At 39.8% G+C, this 19624-nt stretch overlaps 1 protein-coding gene across 1 annotated transcript; it reads left to right on the top strand.

Annotated features, from left to right (window-relative positions):
* The first annotated feature begins 2939 nt into the window (after positions 1-2939).
* Positions 2940-6128, top strand: mrps16 (mitochondrial ribosomal protein S16). The gene is made up of 4 exons (XM_012836054.3): positions 2940-3094; positions 3411-3464; positions 4255-4515; positions 5633-6128. Exons 2-4 carry the CDS (start codon positions 3452-3454, stop codon positions 5773-5775), a joined length of 417 nt encoding a protein of 138 aa, XP_012691508.1. The 5' UTR covers positions 2940-3094; positions 3411-3451; the 3' UTR covers positions 5776-6128.
* Positions 6129-19624: the final 13496 nt, after the last annotated feature.

The following is a 19624-nucleotide window of genomic DNA, read 5'->3' as shown; positions in this document are numbered from 1 at the left end:
AGCACTCTGTGTAATTCAACCGAGTTACCCATATAAGGTGTGAACTCTGGCAAACTGCATCCAGTGCACATCTACTCCAGTCCATCCCACCGAGGACATCGTGGAGGTTTCACTGGAAACACAAATATTAGTCCGACAGATAATCAAATTGCGGGTCGGTGAGAAACAGCTGTGGCCAGCGCTGGTTATCATATTAGAGATGGACGTCATGGGAGAGAGGGTGAGCTTTTTTGGGGGGCTTCGCCGATTCTCGTTCTCTCTCTCTCTTTTAGTAATGTGACGCATAAATGGGCATTTGGTACAGAAATGGTGGATAAAACGTTTTCCCTTCCAAACACGCTGTGTAAATGAAACACTAGCCTCAGTCTGAACCTCATTAATGTTTTCACAGCACCTCTCTTTCCTCTGTGTGGGCAGCTGGTGGTTGGCGGTTGGCATCTCTGCCCAAAACACCAGTCGGACAGCAGACGAGTCTACTCTGCACTACACCCAGATGTTCACCCACACCATGCCTTTGTGGATTGGTTCAGCATATCTTCAGTTCCACTACAGTTTATGTAATGTTTATTGCTGTCATATCTAAACAAGACCATTTCTATGTACGGCCAGTATATACGTTTTTGAATAGAAATACATATGTATTTTAATGAACACATTTTCAGAGGGGGTACTAGTCTACGTTTAAACAGCTGATGTCAGCACATACAGCATCTTCTAACAAGGGCCTATGCTTGACATGGAGTTTTCTCCTCTCTGGTGCATGATCTGGTGATCTGAGCATCACTAACTGGCTGTCACAGACAATTACGGCCAGCACAACGTGCGTTGGTGTCTGGAGGACCATGGGGCCTCCACGAGAACCCAAGCGTTGGTTGGAATCAATGAGAGTTTTTCAGTTGATCATGCAGGGCCGATTCACCATGTAAGATGCATTTGGTGTGCTGTGCCACTGTGTGAAGTGTCTATTCATTTCGCCAGGTCGTTACAGTGGTGGTCAGGGAAGCAATGACGTGTTTCCTGACATGAGCATTCTGGGGCAGGCCATGGCTGTGGAGATCATGGAAGGAACAGCGTAGTTTGGGGCTCGTGATTTACTTGTGGCTCAAATGGAAAAACTTGAGTTTGAGGAATGAGGACATGACAAAGGTATAGTATAAATATAACAAAAATGCAAAAAAGAACTATAGAAATGTCTTGTTTATTTTCAGTTCATATGGCAGCCAATTGATTGCAAATCTGGCGTTCATTCCACTACCACTTTATCTATTGGGACTTATTGTTTTCTGTGGGCAACAACAAATGCAGTGTAATTGCGGATTTGTTCCCACTCACTGTTTTCCACTGACATTAATGTGCCAACAAGTAAATGAATGACATATTTCACTCTCATTCAAGGGAAAAAAACTGATCATAAAGAAAATGATCATGATTAGCACTATGCATATATCAAACAATTGAGGCATTTGTCAAAAACGTTCACAAATTTTAAATTACATTGACTGAAACAGAGGTGGTCCTGGCTTACTGCGTGCCCAGGGGAAGCAGGACACACATAATAGATTGTTAACATGATACAAACGAATACCAATATTTAATTGAAAACATTTTTGAAAGCATGTAACAAAGATCACAGACATGCTTATATAGTCATGTTAGTCGTGTGCAGTGCAGTGCTCAGATAAAGAGGCTGCATACAGACTTGTATGACTCTTGAACTCTTTATAGACAAGGGTGTGTGTGTGTGTTGTACATCGTCAGACACCTAACAGCCAATCCACACGTATGGTCATGATGACCCATTCCATGATAGGAAATCTATAAAAATCTGCTATAACATAAACTGTATACTCGTATAGTATTGCAACTGATCTAAGCTCCCAAGCAAAAGGGAACTATGATCACAAATTAACTGCTTTTTTCCTGTCACAGGAAATAAGCTTTGACGAAGAATCCTTGATCTTCCTTAGTGGTTCACTAAAATCAGTACAACAGTGACTAACCAGTAGGCATGAGATCATATTGAGGAGGTGACTATGGTATAAATACATGACAATTAACACAACTTCCTGTTTTAGCTACTGGTGGATCTTCAAAAAGTAGACCTACATTTCTACGTAGCCTACACATAGGCTACCTCTGAATACTGATGTTACCGTCTCCTGAAAAGGGTGGAACGCCATATGCTTCTTGGTATGAGGCCTGCAGTTTGGAAATCTGGACCGTCTCAGTCCTGTTCAACGAGATCAGATGGAGTCTCATATTCCCAGGCCTTGAAATACACAACATGAAACGGATGACCTTCCAATGAAGTAATTGGCGTCAGGTTATTTTTAATACACCAGTGCCACCTGGTGGATGGTGTCCAAAAAGTCTTTGGATGAGCTACGGGCTTTTATCAGACTTTAAATTGTGAGGGCTGATGCATTTTCACCATTCGTACTCCACCATTGATCTCTGAGACGTGAAAGTTGATCATGAGATCAGTTGACCTAACTTAGCTTATTGTAGTACCGTGCACATCAATTTGTATTTTCAAGTCTGCCATTGCATCCACAAATAAGGTAGCCTACTAGTTGTTTGAAGATAGTATAACTGCGGAAACAAGCCTGCACTGTTTATACCTGAGTAAAGTTAAAATGTACTGAGAAAACGTGGAAATACATATTTCACTGAGAAGGCGTAGAAATACATATTCCACCTGAACAGTATGCCAAGACAAGGTTGACGTGGCCTTCTGAATCAGATTCAACATAATGCCATTATTTGTTAGAATTAGTTAGCAAAGTGCGTCTCTCTCGCAAAGTGCTCAGTGTGCAATGCCATTCGTGATCTTCGAAAAATAAAAATAAAAACCTCGAGCACGCAATTAAACTTTCCTACACTCCTAATGGGTAGATGGCGCTATTGTGCTATGTTGTCGATTTCCCACAGAAAAACGTGTTGAATACGTCATCAACCTTAGACCGTTCCTTGATCATGAATGTCACATTGGGTCTGTCGTCCACCAGGGAATTTTAAATGTCTATTTGTCGCAGGTTTATCCAGCAATTGTGTATACGAGAAGTTAATCCAGTTTAGAGTCCCTATAACTCAGGTATTTTTGTTTCACTTTTATGATGCATGATCTAGTAATCCAGGAAGCTGCATTAATTGAAATAGCTAGCTAAGTCAGGTAACGCTAGCTATGCAGCTAATTGTTTTGATGTTCTTTATCCCAGGCTTAACCTACCACATGGCTATCTATTTATACATGAAAAATACGTGTTTGTTTGTTTTTTAGTTATAGTCGTCTTGTGTTTATTTGCGGGTATGGGGTAGTGGAATGGCTGGTCTAAATGTTGCCGCAGCTCATTTACAGCCCTGTGGAAAAAGACACTTGATTTAAGTGTTTCTTATTTTGCCCTTTCTAGATCTCTACTACTTTTCTTGCATGAAGACGTGAGGAATAACCATGGTTCATCTCTGTAAGTGTTCGCTCGTATACGTGTTAGTACCACTTCTGCCCTTCCTTTTAGTTGGAGTTGTGCAAAGCATGCACTTGGTCCTCCATTAACCCACAAACCTCATTGAGTGTGTGAAGTTGTATGTAAATAAGCCTAGGAATCTCATGTAAAGGTCAGTGTATATGCTGAAGTCCTCTTGGTGTACAGAATATAAGACTTTTTTTCTGTATCATTGTTGTAGATTTTGTTTTTGTTAGATTTGTGTTGTTGTACCCCAGGTCTCTGTTAACATAATTCTTTCTCTGCCCAGACCAGTAGTAAGTTATACAGCAGCTTTATGAATGGGAGTGTTCCTCTGTATCACAGTCTGAAGTGTGCACTGCACTTCACTGTTCGGTGGTAGGTTTAGCCTACAGATCAAGCCATGACACACAAAGAACAAGCATAATGAGTTACAAGTTAAGTTAAATGAGTTACACAATTGTAATAATACTTCATTAAAAAGCTTTATATATGTAGCAAGTGTGTACTACAGTGTAAACAAACTGCAGAAGTTAATTGTAGAAATGAATAGCCTAATAGTAGAGAGAGGAAATATAAAAAAAAATGAGGGGGGGGGGGGGGGGAATACAATGAAGGATGGTAAAACAAAGTATGAGAGGCATACAATGCTAAATTTAAAAAGTATTGGTGGGATTTAGGTTTATTCATTTTAAAAGCTTCTAATTTGTACTTTTATGATGCCTTGATGTGACGCTGTGCGTGTGAGGAGAGGAAAATTCTAAATGCATATTTTATTGTCATCTCACAGCATCCCTGCTGTTGAAGACGTACCACGGGGGACATGTGGTCATCAGAATGTCTCTGGGCGGCGCAACCAACCGACCATTTTATCGCATTGTGGCCGCATACAACAAGAGAGCTCGGGACAGCAAATACATAGAGCAGTTAGGATCGTACGATCCTCTGCCCAATATTCACAATGAGAAGTTGGTCAGTTTCAATTACGACCGGATTAAGTATTGGATTGGCTGTGGGGCACATCCAACCAAGCCTGTGGCCAAACTTTTAGGTGAGTATACGAAGAAGCACAATGCACACATTATGTTATTTCTTTTTAATATATTTATGTGTGAGTGAGTGGGTGGATGCAAGCATGCTTTAATGTGCTTTAGTGTGGTTGAAGTGTATATGTGGATGTGAGCATTGGTTTCTTTTAGTGGTTGTACAAGCGAATTTCGTTGTGTGTATCTACTGCACAATGACAATTCAACTCTATTCTTATTTCACAAAGGTTTATCTTTTTAACACTGTTAGTCTCATGGGCTAATTATTTCTTAGTTATGTTTTGTTCATCGTCAGTCTCTACTCCTTATCTGTCTGGTGGCCTTGAAACCCCTTCTGTCTTTATTGCCTTGCATACAGTCACAAAAAAGGGCGCAAGACCTTCTCTTGCGTCACAGTGTAAATCGGAAATGAAGTCAGAGTTGAGAACAAATGTACCGCACCAAGATGGTTGCAGAGACTTATAGTATTCAAAACATAATTTATGGGGGAAAATGAATCACAATGTATTACAGAATACGTGCTGTATTGTAAAATGTAAAGAATTGCAAGAATATTGAATCAAAGGCAAAATATTGTGATAGTATGTGATAGCCCAACCCTGTGACAATACCCAACCCTGTTATCTTCTGATGCCTCAACCTTCATCAAAGATTAGACATGGTATGTTGACTTGGGATGGGATCGCTAGACCTCAGATTCCAGAGTATTTCCGATTCATGAGTCACAATAAGATAAAATTGTGATTCATAATTTGGGAGAAAAAATACAAGCTGAAACACTATCCTTTTATAACTAAACTCTATGATTAGTAATTTCCCTCTCTTTGTACTGGTGACAGTTTTTTGAACATGCTGTTAGTGCGGCGTAATTGACAGCCATCTCTTCCAAAAATGATTAACTCCTCAGCCAACTTTGGAATGTTGGAGTTTGTCTGGCCAGTGTGTGGTAGCTTTCAGTGCGTTTTACTTTATAGTGTAGTTGTCTTATTACTCCCAACATCCTAAACCCACCAGCCAGCCTTACAATACAGAGAACGTTGTTGAGCCCTTAGTACGTCTCATTTCATGAGGAATCTTGAGTGACGCCTCTTCGGTCTCCTCTCTTTCCCCCTCTGTTTTCAGGGCTGGCAGGATTTTTCCCTCTCCACCCCATGACGGTGACGGAGGCGGAGAGGCGAATGACGAAAGCTGAGCTAGAGGCTGCCGCTGGCGCCGCCGCCGCCGAGAACCTAGAGGAGGCCACAGAGCATCGGCCGGAGCAGTAGGCCGTCGCTGTCCGCCGTGCTCCAGAATGGCCACGGGCCATCAGAAAGACTGTGTGTTTCCTGGAGCACACTCCTGTAAGACGGAGGTTTCCTGCTCTCTCTGAGGTGTATGTTGAGCATATTTAGTTGTCCCGCCACCTTGCACTTGTTTATTTTTTTTTTCCTGATTTAGCCGTTTTGAAAAGAGACGCTCATTACACACAATGGATGTCATTCAATAACTTTCAGCAATGTGAAATCATAGTCTTTTCTAGAAACTCACAGTTGGCAGCGTTATGTTATGATCCCCAGTGTTAGTTTGCTTCTTTTTTTATTTTGTATGAAAAGGTAGTATTAAAAGGAAGTGAACTGTATCAATCTGTATATCTCGATCACTTTTTGAGTTTTGCTCAAGAGCAAAGTATATTTCCAGGGAGACAAAAGGCATGGTCTCTTTGATAAAAGATCTTTGATCAATTAAGGAAATATGTGGTGGAGTTGCAGAAAGGTAGATACTTAAATGTTACGAAAGCATAGCAACAGTTCAGTTCAGTTCACAAGTCAAGAGAGTCTCAATGTGCACAGATATTTTTCTTCCTTGTTGGCCCATTGTGAGTTCAGGAAACAATTTTGAGGAAACAACCAGTCTAAATTAAGGTGTGTTACTCAAATATCTGGAACAATAATAATGATAATATTAGTGTTGATATGACATGATGATAAATATACTTTTCAGATATTCACCTTAGGCTAATGCTCAAGCAAATACCGTAAGTGTCAAGGTTTTTCCCCTCCATTTTGAGCGCGAAATAACTTCCGTGTTACTTCTCTTTCTAGAGATGTAGGCCTATTCTATACAGCTTCTCTATACAGTTTATTCTCCTACTCAGTCATGTGATCTTATATTAGGATGAATATGATTAATTTATTACAGTGCGACCAATTTCAACCAACAAGCACAAGAAAGTCATATTGAACTGTTAAGGTGCAGGAATGTACTTGATTGACAAATATACAAACACTAGACTAGGGGTAGTGAGACATATAGAGAGAGCAAACCACTAGTACAATCAGATCAATCAATCAATCAATCAATCAATCAATTTGTTTATTTGATAAAGAGGGACAGTGTACATTCATGAACATTAAAATGTAAAATAGTACAGGATGAAGTATGTCATTAGGGCATCAGAAAAACAAGAGGTATTATCCTACAATTTATGTAGTTTGTATGTGAGTATGGTCCTGGGAGGTTTTCCACTTCAGTTGACATAGTCTAATAGATAAGTAATGGAAAAGGTTGTTTAATTTTCATTTCAGTAATTAGACTCAATCTGTGCTCTAAAGTATGCAATTTTATGTACTTGTAGGTTGTGAAACGTCATGGAGATTTCATTACAGGCAAAGTCATGGAACATTTTTGAAATGTTGAAAAGCTGAGATGCCGAGATGCTTGGGATGTTTGATTTCCATTTACAGAGCCAGTACCGTGTACGGGCACTGGGGTTAATTTTTTTAGTGCAAACACTGAGCAGACAGCTAGAGAAGAACAGTGAGGAGCAATTCCCTGAATTTGACAGATTGGTGGATTGCACCTTTAAGGGTTTTATGGGCATACACTTGGCAACATTGCCTACTGATTGAGATTTTATCTTGTAACTACAACAAATAGAAACTGAGAAGTGATTCGCTACTGTCAAAGTAAACTGCTCCAATAAATGCATGCCAGCATCAGAGAGGTAACCCAAGCTGTAAACGAGACTAGCCCAACAAGTGGAAAAGCTGATGGGTAACATAATATTTGCGTAACATAAGTTATAACATGAACGTAAGGGGGTAAGTGACAGAATTACTGGCCTTAAATCTCAGCACCATTGTCTTCATGAAGGGTCTGCGCCCTAAACTTTGTCTGTGTTAGGAAGTGGTATTTAGCAAAATAGAAACAGTGTAATCTCAATGTAGTTGCATACCATTACATAAACCGTGTGCAGTGGTGTACAGCCTCATTTGTCTCTCCAAACCTATCCTTCAGCATATTTTGATCGAGTAACATTGTGCTTGGATGACTCATACTCGAGGTCATGGTTTGATTTGTTTTCCGTGCCTTGCCTCATGGTATTGGTTGTTTTGGACGTGCAGAGCAGAAGGCTTTTTCAACCACACCTGTGCTGATCAACACTGTGATTGACTTTTTCTCTTTTTTTATTTTTTTGCTGGGGATAGCCTGATCTGAAATAGAGAACTAGGTTGTTACACAAAGGCGTGGGTTCTTATGTGAATGTCAAGAGCCTCCGTCACTGTAGTTCAAGTGATCACTGTCAAGGCCGTTCCTATTTATAGCAATACTTTCTGTAAAAGTGTCGCCCTGATCTTGCACAACATCAACAGAGACTGTCAATCTAGAACCGTCCCACCCTCATGACTGGGTAGGGAAACTGTATATAGATTAACAGAACTGCCGTCACAAGCCACTTGACCAGGGGTGCAGCGAGAGGTCTTGGGCTTCCCAGCACAACATCGACCCCACCACAAACGGTTTACAGTTGTTGCCTCTAAGAAATGACTTGCATGTTTAACAGCCCCCTCTCCCCCTTCCCTCTTTCCTTACCCAACATTCAGAACGTACAGCTCCACGTTAAGGGTCAAGTTGTTAGAATGAGTATTGTCTCAATGCATTTAACACCAACCATGACCTTACCTCTACAACAGCAACCTCAAGGCAGCAGTAGCTAAAGAAAAACTCCCATTCGTTGGGTGGGGGGAGAGGGCAGAGTGGGCATCGGCCTGTGGCGGTACCATAGTCAGGACCCAGTAAGAAGCCGGTTCTGGCCCTGATCTGCGCTCTCTTACACAACTATGGCACCGGAGGGAGTACCTGCTTTAGGTTATAAAACAATTGTTATACATTTGGCAAGAGAGTATAAAGTCAATAGAAACGGACAGAAAATGAACAACGAAATGTCAACAGAGCTGCGAGAGGGCAGAGCATGGTAATCAGTTTACACATCTGCTGATAATATGGATGTAATAAACATACCATTAACATGTCTGAAAGTGTTTTGCACTGCCCTTAACTATATACCTGTTTAGGATCCTAGTCGGGATTCAGGGTGGAATTATTTTCTGGAAAGGGGTAAACGTGTTTCTGAGCTACACACAGCTTTTGATATTACGCCGTCAAACAGATCTATAAAATGCTGTGTGCTTGTTTCGGTGGCTCGACTAGTGCTCCTATTTGACTAGAGCAAGGAACTAAAAAACAACAAGTTAATGGTTTGATACCCAGGGAGCACATCCTGATGAAATCTTACGTCTGCTGTATGCTTAATGTTATGTCAGTTATGCAACTCTCTTTGACTTCTGAGGTATAATGTTATCACTTTATTGTTGACAAGTTTGATTGGTCATAAACGTTATCAGGGCACAAGCTGCACACCTAAATTCACTCTAATCAATGATTCAAGTATGTGGCATGGGCACCTAATAGTCAATAGTCAATAGTGTAGTCAAATACGTTTCAGTGTGACACCACATCTCACCAAAAAAGAAAACAAAATAAACATTGGAGGCCTTTTGAAGGAAGTAGCTGAACAATTGTGATCCACATTGTGTTATAGTATTTCAGAAACAATAGGCAAAATGGTGATTACTTTTTTTTAATGAAAGGAAAATAACTTTAACATTAATGATGACAAAAACAATGAAAATTGTGGACCTTAACGTCAGGGGTAAGCAAGGTTCCTTAATACCATATGGTAAGGTACTTAATAATGTGCCTACCTTGAGCTGTCCAATCATGTCTGTAATAAATACAGTGTATATATTATCACTATACAAAGAACCCCAATGCAGACGCACTCAAATGGTTGGACCAAAGTTGGACCAACCCCCTGACTTATGTGATTGAGTTGTGTCAATCCTGTAATGATCTTAAGAGGTTAAGAGTTGTTTAATGCTCAGACCTGTACGTTCGTGTCCATGATTTCAGTGTCTCCCTCATTGGCATTCTGTATGTGAGCAGCGTGGCTGTCCATTCCTATGCGCAACCCACATGCTATTAACAGCGACGTACTGTAGATGGTAATTGAATGGCAAAAAGAAGGGATCAAAGTGCAGTGTGTGACAGGAGAGAAACCGCACGCCTCTCGTTAAATGATGCGTTAAATGGGGGTCCCACCCTCTCCCCGGACTGAACCAGCGAAGAACCCCTGCCCTCCACACACACCAGTTTGGGGACCTTTATTCTGGGGTCTATAAACAATGCCACGACCCTTCCCCATATTTGGCCCAAAGCCGCCACATTTTAGAGGTTATTGTCCAATGCCTTCACAACATGTTAGTGTTGGGCATCACCGAGGGACTCATGTTTGCAGCTTTAGAAGGGTTCTGTTTCTCCTGCCCCTCCCTGCTCTATGCTGCTCTTGCCATTGAAACTTTTTTGTATGTAATAGTGATAAATGTCATTATATTCAGGAGAAGTATTTGTTAATGTTTCATTATTTAGCAGATGACTCTTCGCCAAAGCATCATACAACATAATACAGTGCCCTCCACAATTATTGGCACCCTTAGTGAATATGAGCAAAACAGGCTAAGAAAAAAAATATGTCTTTGCTGTTTATCTTCTTGGTCTTTCACTCAAAATATTCACAAAAATCATACCTTTTCATTGAAGTGAAAGTATTGAAAGAAATAATAAATAAATTAATTAAATAAATATTTTTCTCCAAAACATGTGTGCCACAATTATTGGCACCCCTAGAAAATCTTCTAATTAAAATCTAACTGAAATATATTTCAAATCATGTTTCACATTTTTAAGTTCACCTGTTTGATTAGAGAATCTTAAGTGGTCAACCATGACTTCCTGTTTCACTGGGGTATAAATATGAGTGTCACACAGGCCAAATTCCCTTAGTCACTCATCACTATGGGAAAGACCCAAGGACACAGTGACAATGTGCGACGAGAAGTTGTTGAGCTGCACAAATCAGGAAATGGATAAAAGAAAACCTCTAAACAGTTGAAAATACCCATTTCCACTATCATGACAATAAGTAAAAAAGTTTAAAGCGACAGGAGATGTAAGGAATCAGCCTGGAAGAGGATCTGTCTGTAAATTGACCCCACGCACCGTGAGGAGGATGGTTTGACTGGCAAAAGAATCTCCAAGGATCACAGCTGGAGAATTGCAGAGGTTAGTTGAGTCTCGGGGTCAGAAAGTCTCCAAAACTACCATCAGATGCCACCTACATCACCACATGTTGTTTTTGAGGGTTGCCAGAAAAAAGCCTCTGCTGTCAATCAACAACAACCTAAAGCGCCTACAGTTTGCCAAATGTAAGCCAGACTTTCAATGGGACCGAGTTAAAAGATAAGATAAGATAAGATAAACTTTTATTAACCCCGTGAGGGAAATTCAGTTGTCATAGCAGCAAGGTAGTAGGAATAGGAATCAAGTATCTATATACATAACATCATAAATAAATACAAATTTGAATAAGAATAAAATAAATAGATAAAATAAATAGACAACATAGCACAACTCCGCTGGCGTACATTACATAAAACCTATGTTCGGTTGTGTTGGTTGTCGAGTCTGATGGCTACTGGCACAAAGGACTGGCCAAGGCGCTTTGTGGTGTGCCGAGGAGGGATCAGTCTGTGGCTGAACGTGCTCCCCTTCTGCTGTAGCTCGTCATAGAGGGGATGGGAGGGGTTCCTCAGGATAGCATCCAGCTTCCTCCTCGTCCTCTCCTCCGCAACTGCCTCCAGGTTGTCCAGTTTGATTCCCACCACGGAGCCAGCCTTCTGTACCAGCTTGTTTATCTTGTTTGCATCCCTTGTGTTGATGTTACCCCCCCAACACACCACGCCAAAGAAGAGGACACTGGCTACTACAGACTGGTAGAACATCTGCAGCAGCCTATTGCATACTTTAAAGGACCTGAGACGCCTCAGGAAGTACAAGTTGCTCTGCCCCTTCCTGTAAAGGGCCTCAGTGTTGTCAGTCCAGTCCAATTTGTTGTTAATATGTACACCCAGGAACTTGTACTTGTCCACCGCTTCCACCTCCTGCCCTCGGATGGTGATAGGGGTCGGGGCCCTCTTCTTGCTCCGCCGGTAGTCCACCACCAGCTCTTTGGTCTTTCTAATGTTGAGCTGAAGGTGATTGGTGTCACACCACCCTACATCCTCAGATGAGACCAAATAAAGCTTTTTGGCAACAAACATCAAACCTGGGTTTGGCGTAGACAGAAAGATAGCCATACAGAAAAGCACCTCATACTCACTGTAAAGTATGGTGGCGGATCTTTGATGTTATGGGGCTGTTTTTCTTCCAAAGGCCCTGGACATCTTGTTAGGATACATGGTATCTTGTACTCCATCAAATACCAGCAGATATTAAATGAAAACCTAACAGCCCCCTCCAGTAAGCTTAAAATGGGCCGTGGTTGGACCTTCCAGCAGGACAATGATCTGAAGCACACCTCAAAATCAACACAAAAATGGTTCACCGACCGCAGAATAAAGGTTTTGCCATGGCCATCACAGTCCCCCGACCTAAACCCCATAGAAAATCTGTGGGATGAGCTGAAGCCGAGTCTACAAACGTTGACCTCAGAATCTGAAGGATCTGGAGAGATACTGTATGTAGGAATGGTCTCAGATCCCGTACCATGTGTTCACCAACCTCATCACGCATTATAGGAGAAGACTCAGAGCTGTTATCTTGGCAAAAGGAGGCTGCACAAAACATTAAATTAAGGGGTGCCAATAATTGTGGCACACATGTTTTGGGGAAAAATATTTATTTAATGTCAACAGTTTTTTTCTCTTTCAATAATTTTACTTCAATGAATAGGTAAGATTTTTGTGAATAATTAGAGTGAAAGACCAAGAGGATAAACAGCAAAGACATATTTTTTCATAGTCTGTACGTCTGTTTTGCTCATATTCACTAAGGGTGCCAATAATTGTGGAGGGCACTGTATATAACTGAGGATATAACAACAACAGTAATAACATTAGTCTAGTTTTTGTCTATGAGGGCATATGAGTTAGTTATCTCAGGAGAGGTGTGATTTTTCAAGTATATTTACATAGGTTATATTCAGAACTGTTAACCTGTATAAACGTTGATTTGATTGAAATGTACATATCTTTTGACTTGTGCATGCCTTTGTATGTCTTTTAAATTGTTTCCAAGTACTGTGAAATGGTTTGCACAGTGGTGAGTAATCATTCGCAATCGTTCCTACCTGACTAACAGGGAGTTTTTTCTTGCCTGTGTTGCCATTGTGCTTGCACTAAGGGGGTTTCAGGCTCTGGGCTCTGTAAAGCGCCTAGAGACAATTGTATTGTTATGGCGCTATATAAATAAAATTGAATTTAATTGAATTCATCGTTTTGATTAATTGGATTATGCCAAGGCAGTCCTTAAGTGTGCCCTTAAGTGTGTGTAAGTGCACCTACAATAGCAGAGAGGAAATACAGGTGGAAGTTATAGTGATTGAAGTCTAACTTTTTTATTAATACCCAACATAGACTTTGAAGGGTTATTGTTTTATTGACTGCACCGATTCAGGCACTGTTGATTTTAGGTTGAACATTAAAGAGTATTTATTTGATTAATGAGTATTTGATATATGAGTATGATATTAGACAACACAATGCAAGTTTATATTCATGCCACGTTTCCTTAAAGGAAGTGCAAATAATGCATTGGAGGCACAAACATAATACATGAATGGAGTTATTTAGTATTAAAATATAAATGTAAGGATAAAAGTAAGTGAATGAAAAGTAAAGAAAAATAGATTTCATTAGATTTCAATAGAAGTAGGCCACTTGAGAATGAGAGCTCAAACAGCAAGTTTTTAAAGCGGAGTAACTATTGTAATGGAAGGTGTACTTTAAATCCCCCCCTCCACCCTGCTACATGTGTCCAATGAGAAGATACTTTGGACAATTAAGGTGTGTATGTCTGCTTGTGTGTGTGTGTGTGTGTGTGTGTGTGTGTCTGCACGTGTGTGTGTGTGTATATGTGTGTGAAGGGGGGGGGGGGGGGGGGGGGGCGGTTCTACCGATCTGCCAGGCATGTAAGTGGGTGTTGCCTGCTTTGATCTTTCACCTCACGCAGCCCTTGAGAAGATGGCCATTTACAGTTGTTCATGTTTACTGCTATCAGTGCTATCATCTCTTTAAGTGGAAAATTATTCTGCTGAAGGGAGTTCTGCTGAAGGGAGTGCAAATAGCTTTCCTCTTCAGAGGGCCGCTGTAGAGAGGACTGCCCCTAATGTGTTCATTCCGATGGCAAGTTTGCTCAGGGTGTGAGCGACAGTACATCAACTCCCCGATCATCGGCATTCTTACTTTGACCACACACGACTAAGGGATTAAGTGTGTGAAGCGAGTGGATGTATCAACACTGAAAACAAATAATTAAAAAAAAAATGTGTAGGAGTAGTGACAATGTTATAACTTATTTGGACTTTAATTCATTTTTGGTGTGACTAAACATCTAAAATCATCAATCGATTGTACAAGATTTTAAATCATTAAGTTGTCTCTGGAAGCTTCTGAGGAAGATAAGATGACTGTCACAGAGTTTGGATGGAGAAGAAGCCTCACTCAGTTGACATTATTGATTATAATGATCATGACTTCTGCTGCAACAGATTCAGGTAAGAGGGACAGTGTTTTATATTTCTGTACGCATGAACCGAGAAGGCACTGCTACTCCTTTTGTTATCAGGTGGAGTGCACTTAAAGATTACAGCAACGTAAATATCACATCGAGATATTAAACCAGTGTGTGCGTGTAGTGGTCCTTGAAGAAGACAGGTTAGTGTAGTGGGTAATGACATTAGTAAAATCAAAGGCTGAATTAATTCACTATGGAGTGTTATGCACAAGCAGTAAAGGATGTGAGACTCATGTTGTCCTTTCATCAATTAATGTAGTTTTTTTTGCTTTTGAACATGATCCCTGAAATGATTGAGATTGATTGGATTTCACTCTTGCCTACTCTGCTAAATGAGTAAACCTCTGTCAAACAGTGGCCTGGTTATATGGCACCACAAAGCCTCTCCTAACTAATACAAATTAAGACTATATACCTTCACTATACTGAGAAAGAGTGCAATAATGTTATCCCTTTTTGGAGAACACTGGGAAGCTTACTGCTTCAGTGTTGTGGCACCTCACATTATCAATGTCATATTTTGCTCAAGATCATCCATATTACAATTCTGAGAATTCGGAGCATTCATTTATCTACTTGTATGTTTTAGTCTTTCATTCTCATTTAATCAACACAGATGGCTATAGCATAGCATTATGGCATTTACATTTACATTTACATTTAGTCATTTAGCAGACGCTTTCATCCAAAAAGGAGAGAACAATCAAGCTACGAGCAATAGAGACCTAGTGTAACAATAAATACTATTTTACATAAGAAATAAAAAAAAGTGCAGGAATGTAACTACTGTCAGTGCGAGGTAAGTACTAGTTAGAGGAGATAGCATTAGAGGAAGGATAAGGAGAGGTAGAAAAAGGAAGAGGAAGGGAGAGGAAGTGCAAGTTAGGAAAGAAGGTGCTCTCTGAATTTACTAGTTGGTGGCGCAGGCAGTTATGGCATCGAACACTATCTATAATAACTGTCACGACAAGTACCGAACACTGTTACAGGAAACTGTAATATCATTGGACACTGGCTGTTCTGAGGTCTTATGACAGAATATGCTATTTGTTATTGCATGGTTTTGTCAAACTTATTAGTGCACATATTGCACAAGCTTCAAGTGTCATAATTCCAAAATATCTCATCACGCTGTATTCTAAGATGTCATCATTTTTTTTAAATGAACATGGCTTATTGAAATGCAATAATGTGCCAACAAGGCCTCAGAAAAGGCACTATTCACTTTTTTTGTACGAGATACATTTTACAGACAATGCAAGATAGTAAACTTTCTAGTGCCAATCGAAATGCCTCACAGGTGGCATCAAGGAGCAGTCTGAAAGATTCAGATCCATCTAGTGGTTAAATAGTCTCATTACAGCAAAAGAAATAGTGACGCTGAAAATATTTGTCTCTTTGTAAAAGTGGACTTTGGAATTGAGATGGCCGTTTGTTATATTGTATTTCTCTTGGTTTTGATCATTTCATTTCAAACTCCACTTTTCAGAACAGATATAAAAACGGATTTACTGCCTTCAGATAAGATATCAGTCTAAATGTGAACATAACTTAATGGATCAGTTCAGAAAGATCACAAACACTACTATCGCTTTCATCAGCATTATGTGAGGGATAATGTATAGTCCGGCGGTCATTATCGAAAAATAAATCCTGACGGTATGAACAGGACCCTGAGGCGCAGCTTATTATAGGGTGGCCAAAACCATAGACATACATACTGTCTGTATGTATGTCTATATTTATGTCTATATGTCATATATATGTGTATAGCCTATATGTCTATGGCCAAAACGATTGCTGCGCATCAGGGTCCTGTTCGTTTATTTATTTTTCGATAATGACCGCCGGACTATACATTATCCCGCTTATTAGGCTATACGGTTACTTGCCAAAACGATAGAGGACATTCCTCCAAAATATCTCTTTTTAATGATTTTGTTGCAGTTTCGTGATTTCCGCTAACAAAAAATAGTTATTCACACACAGTGCCGCTGCTAGCCATTTTGGTGCCCTAAGCATAACTCCTTTATGATGCCCCCCCCCCCCCGAGAAAGAAAAAACGAAACGAAAAAGGAAAATCTACTTTGTAAACACAGTTCACAGAACAGCCAAAACATACATACACACAAGTATTGGGATGTGCAAAATCTTCGTAGAAATTAAATAGTCATCCATAAATACAAACTTAAAAGCAGAAGTATACAAGTAAGCAATCTTCTTCAATGAAGCAAAGATTTAGAAGCAGAAAATTCACAGAATTTTACTTTACTTTGTAAACACACTATGTAGAACAGCTAAAACACCTCTTGTCACTACATATCCATAACTTTGCAGCTAAATTTGTGATTCCTGGTTGCTATGGTTATCAAGGTGCTATGCTAGCTAGCTAACTAGCTAAGGAAACTTTTAATAACCTTAAACGATTTAAATGGAAGATTTCCATTTGCAGGAAATGATAGCTAGTTATCTAGCGAATGTTATAGTCTCCTCGATTTAACTTCTACAATTATAATGGGTGCCTGTGACACTTCTTATGAACGAGTTCATATTCATATTCATGAGTTCATATTCACACATATTAACAGCAGTTCATCATTTGTAAAGAATGCTGATATGAAATATGAAAACAACCAGTAGTCAATGTGCAAGCTTCCAATTTAATCGTGATTTAAGATACTTTATTTGAGTTGGGGCAGTCTGTCCTTCAGTCGAGGCATAATGATCTCTCGCTACAAGTTTCACCTGTTCGTGTTGGAGTAACAAATGCTTGTGGAGTCAAGTGCAGTTGAGAGGCGCTTGTCTCCAGGGCACAGATAAAAACTTAACTTTTTTCTCTTTTCACGGATACAAATAAAAAAGGCTGTGATTGGAATACGGGACTGGAGCTGTCCCTGACGGGACAAATACAAATCACCCATAATTCAGGATGTCCCGGACAATTCGGGACGGTTAGCGACCCTACTTGCACCTAAGTTATAACATATTTGAGTGTGCTAACATTAGCAATAACGTCAGCTAGTTTGAGGTGTATGCATAGGCTAACCATTAAATTAGCAGCACATTTCCCGTATTTAACAATGATTAAACATGGACTTACCTGAAAATGATGCACGGGCATCATCTCGCAGTTTCTTTCTCTTTCTTTTTTGTGCCCCTGACTCCTGTTGTCTTTTTGAGGCCATTTTCGAAAAGTTAGCCTGCTGTCAAAGTTCGTCAGGCCACTGAGATAGGAAAGGGCACCCACGGCGAGCTTGGGAAGTTGAGTGAGTATTTGTATTTATTTATTTTATTTGGGGGGGCACCATCGTAACTTTTTTTGAGCAATTAATCAATCTCTTGTTCTGCCTGTTTTGTGATATACATGCCTAAAAGGTGCCTAATATTTCTATACTGAAATAATATCGGCATTATAATTATTATAACTATGATGATTTTTCAGTTGCCTATTTTTTGGTGCCCCCTCAGGACTTGGTGCCCTACGCACAGCGCGTAGTTCGCGTTATGGGAGCGGCGGCACTGTTCACACACAAATAGAACGTTTAAGTTTCAGGTGTTGGGTAGCAACCCATTACTTGCTGAATTCAAGTTACAATGACTTTCAGTTACGTTAAATGACCAGACTACTTGCGGAATGATATGAAAGATTAATTAAATTATTAAAAGCACAAAACCCGTTGCCAATGACAGCGGTCATACATTTTTCGCAGCGGTGAATATAAAGAAATTACAGACCTGCAAACCTTGGGGTGGCCCATTCAAATCAACGGAACTTTTTGGAACATTCTGAAAAGCCGTATAATAAAGGCAACAAAATCATTAAAAGGAGGTATTTTGGAGGAATGTCTTCAATCATTTTGACAAGTAAACGTAAAATAACCTGCGCGTCGGGGTCCCTTTCGTCCTGTCGGGATTTATTTTTCGATAATGACCGCCAGACTATAGGCTACATTATCCCTTACTTAGCAGCATATAGCATTCAACTTTTTAATCTATTCATTAATTGGATTTTAATATTTAAAATAATTTACAATCTAGTAATTGTATACTCATACTGATGAAACAAGACTTTGCAGTAACATGCTGTTCTCCTATGTAAACCTGGACCCCTTCATTTTTATAGGATCTAGAGGCATACAAAAAATTCCACAACAAAAAAACACTGACTGCACCTTTTTGTCTGGTTGTCTATCTGACTAAAATGCAGATGCTATCGATAGGACAGTAATGGGTACCGTCGCTGCTCACGGATTTTCCTTACATACTCTAGCTAGCGATTAGCTTTTCAAACAGTCAGGTTTTGTGGCTGTGTAACAGATACTTTTGTTTCCTAGTTGTCACATCTTAGCAGACATGAATGAGGGTGAAAGGCTAACTTTTTTTAAAGTTTGCTGTCACTAGGCTTGTCAAAGAAGTGTCCCACTGTCTCCCAAAATTGCTTTTTTGTCATTTATCCATTTCTGTTACATTCTGTTACATTTTTATGTTCAATCTTCCACTGCTTCCCAACAGCACACGTCATATTAGCCATATTATGTAATTTCTCTGTGTACCAGTCAGACTGGTGAAACATATATTTTCATATATATTATGGTATGGTTTTTAAGTGAGGTATGTTTTTGTAGGCAACTAGTTTTGGTAACATCTTCAAATTCATTTTCATGGTATATGGTCAGTTTAAGGGAGAAAGGACTATAGGCTCATGGGAATGACACTAGCTGCCCAGGCTACCCCATACCATGAAAATGCAGTAAAATACATTTGCAAGTATACTATATACTATATCAATACATATATATCTATATTGGCAGGAAAGGACATAAGTTAGTATGCAAGAGGTGTGTATATTGTGATTTGATGATGTCTACACAACTAATACACTGAAAGGTAACCTGTGATTTGCTATTCTACTTCTAAACAGGAGTTGAAAATACAGAGCAAAATATAACAAGGCCAAAGACTGTTACACATAAAATGTTGAAAGTAGAAAAAGACAGAGAAGAAATGAGCACTTCTACATTGACCCATGTGCAAACCTCTGATGGAGATGTTCAGTTCGTTGTGCATGGAGAGCATATAAAACAAAATACTTCGACACTGGCAACCACGGACAAGACAACTGACGCAGAACATTTGGGTTCAAATGGAACAAATCAACACTTT

Source organism: Clupea harengus, chromosome 5 (assembly GCF_900700415.2).
Source record: "Clupea harengus chromosome 5, Ch_v2.0.2, whole genome shotgun sequence".
NCBI classification, from domain to species: Eukaryota; Metazoa; Chordata; class Actinopteri; order Clupeiformes; family Clupeidae; genus Clupea; species Clupea harengus.
This window is presented reverse-complemented; position numbering and strand designations above follow the sequence as displayed.

Coding starts and splice junctions, on each gene's coding strand:
- mrps16 (XM_012836054.3), top strand. Junction 4,516..5,632: donor GCCTGTGGCCAAACTTTTAG/GTGAGTATACGA, acceptor CTCTGTTTTCAG/GGCTGGCAGGATTTTTCCCT.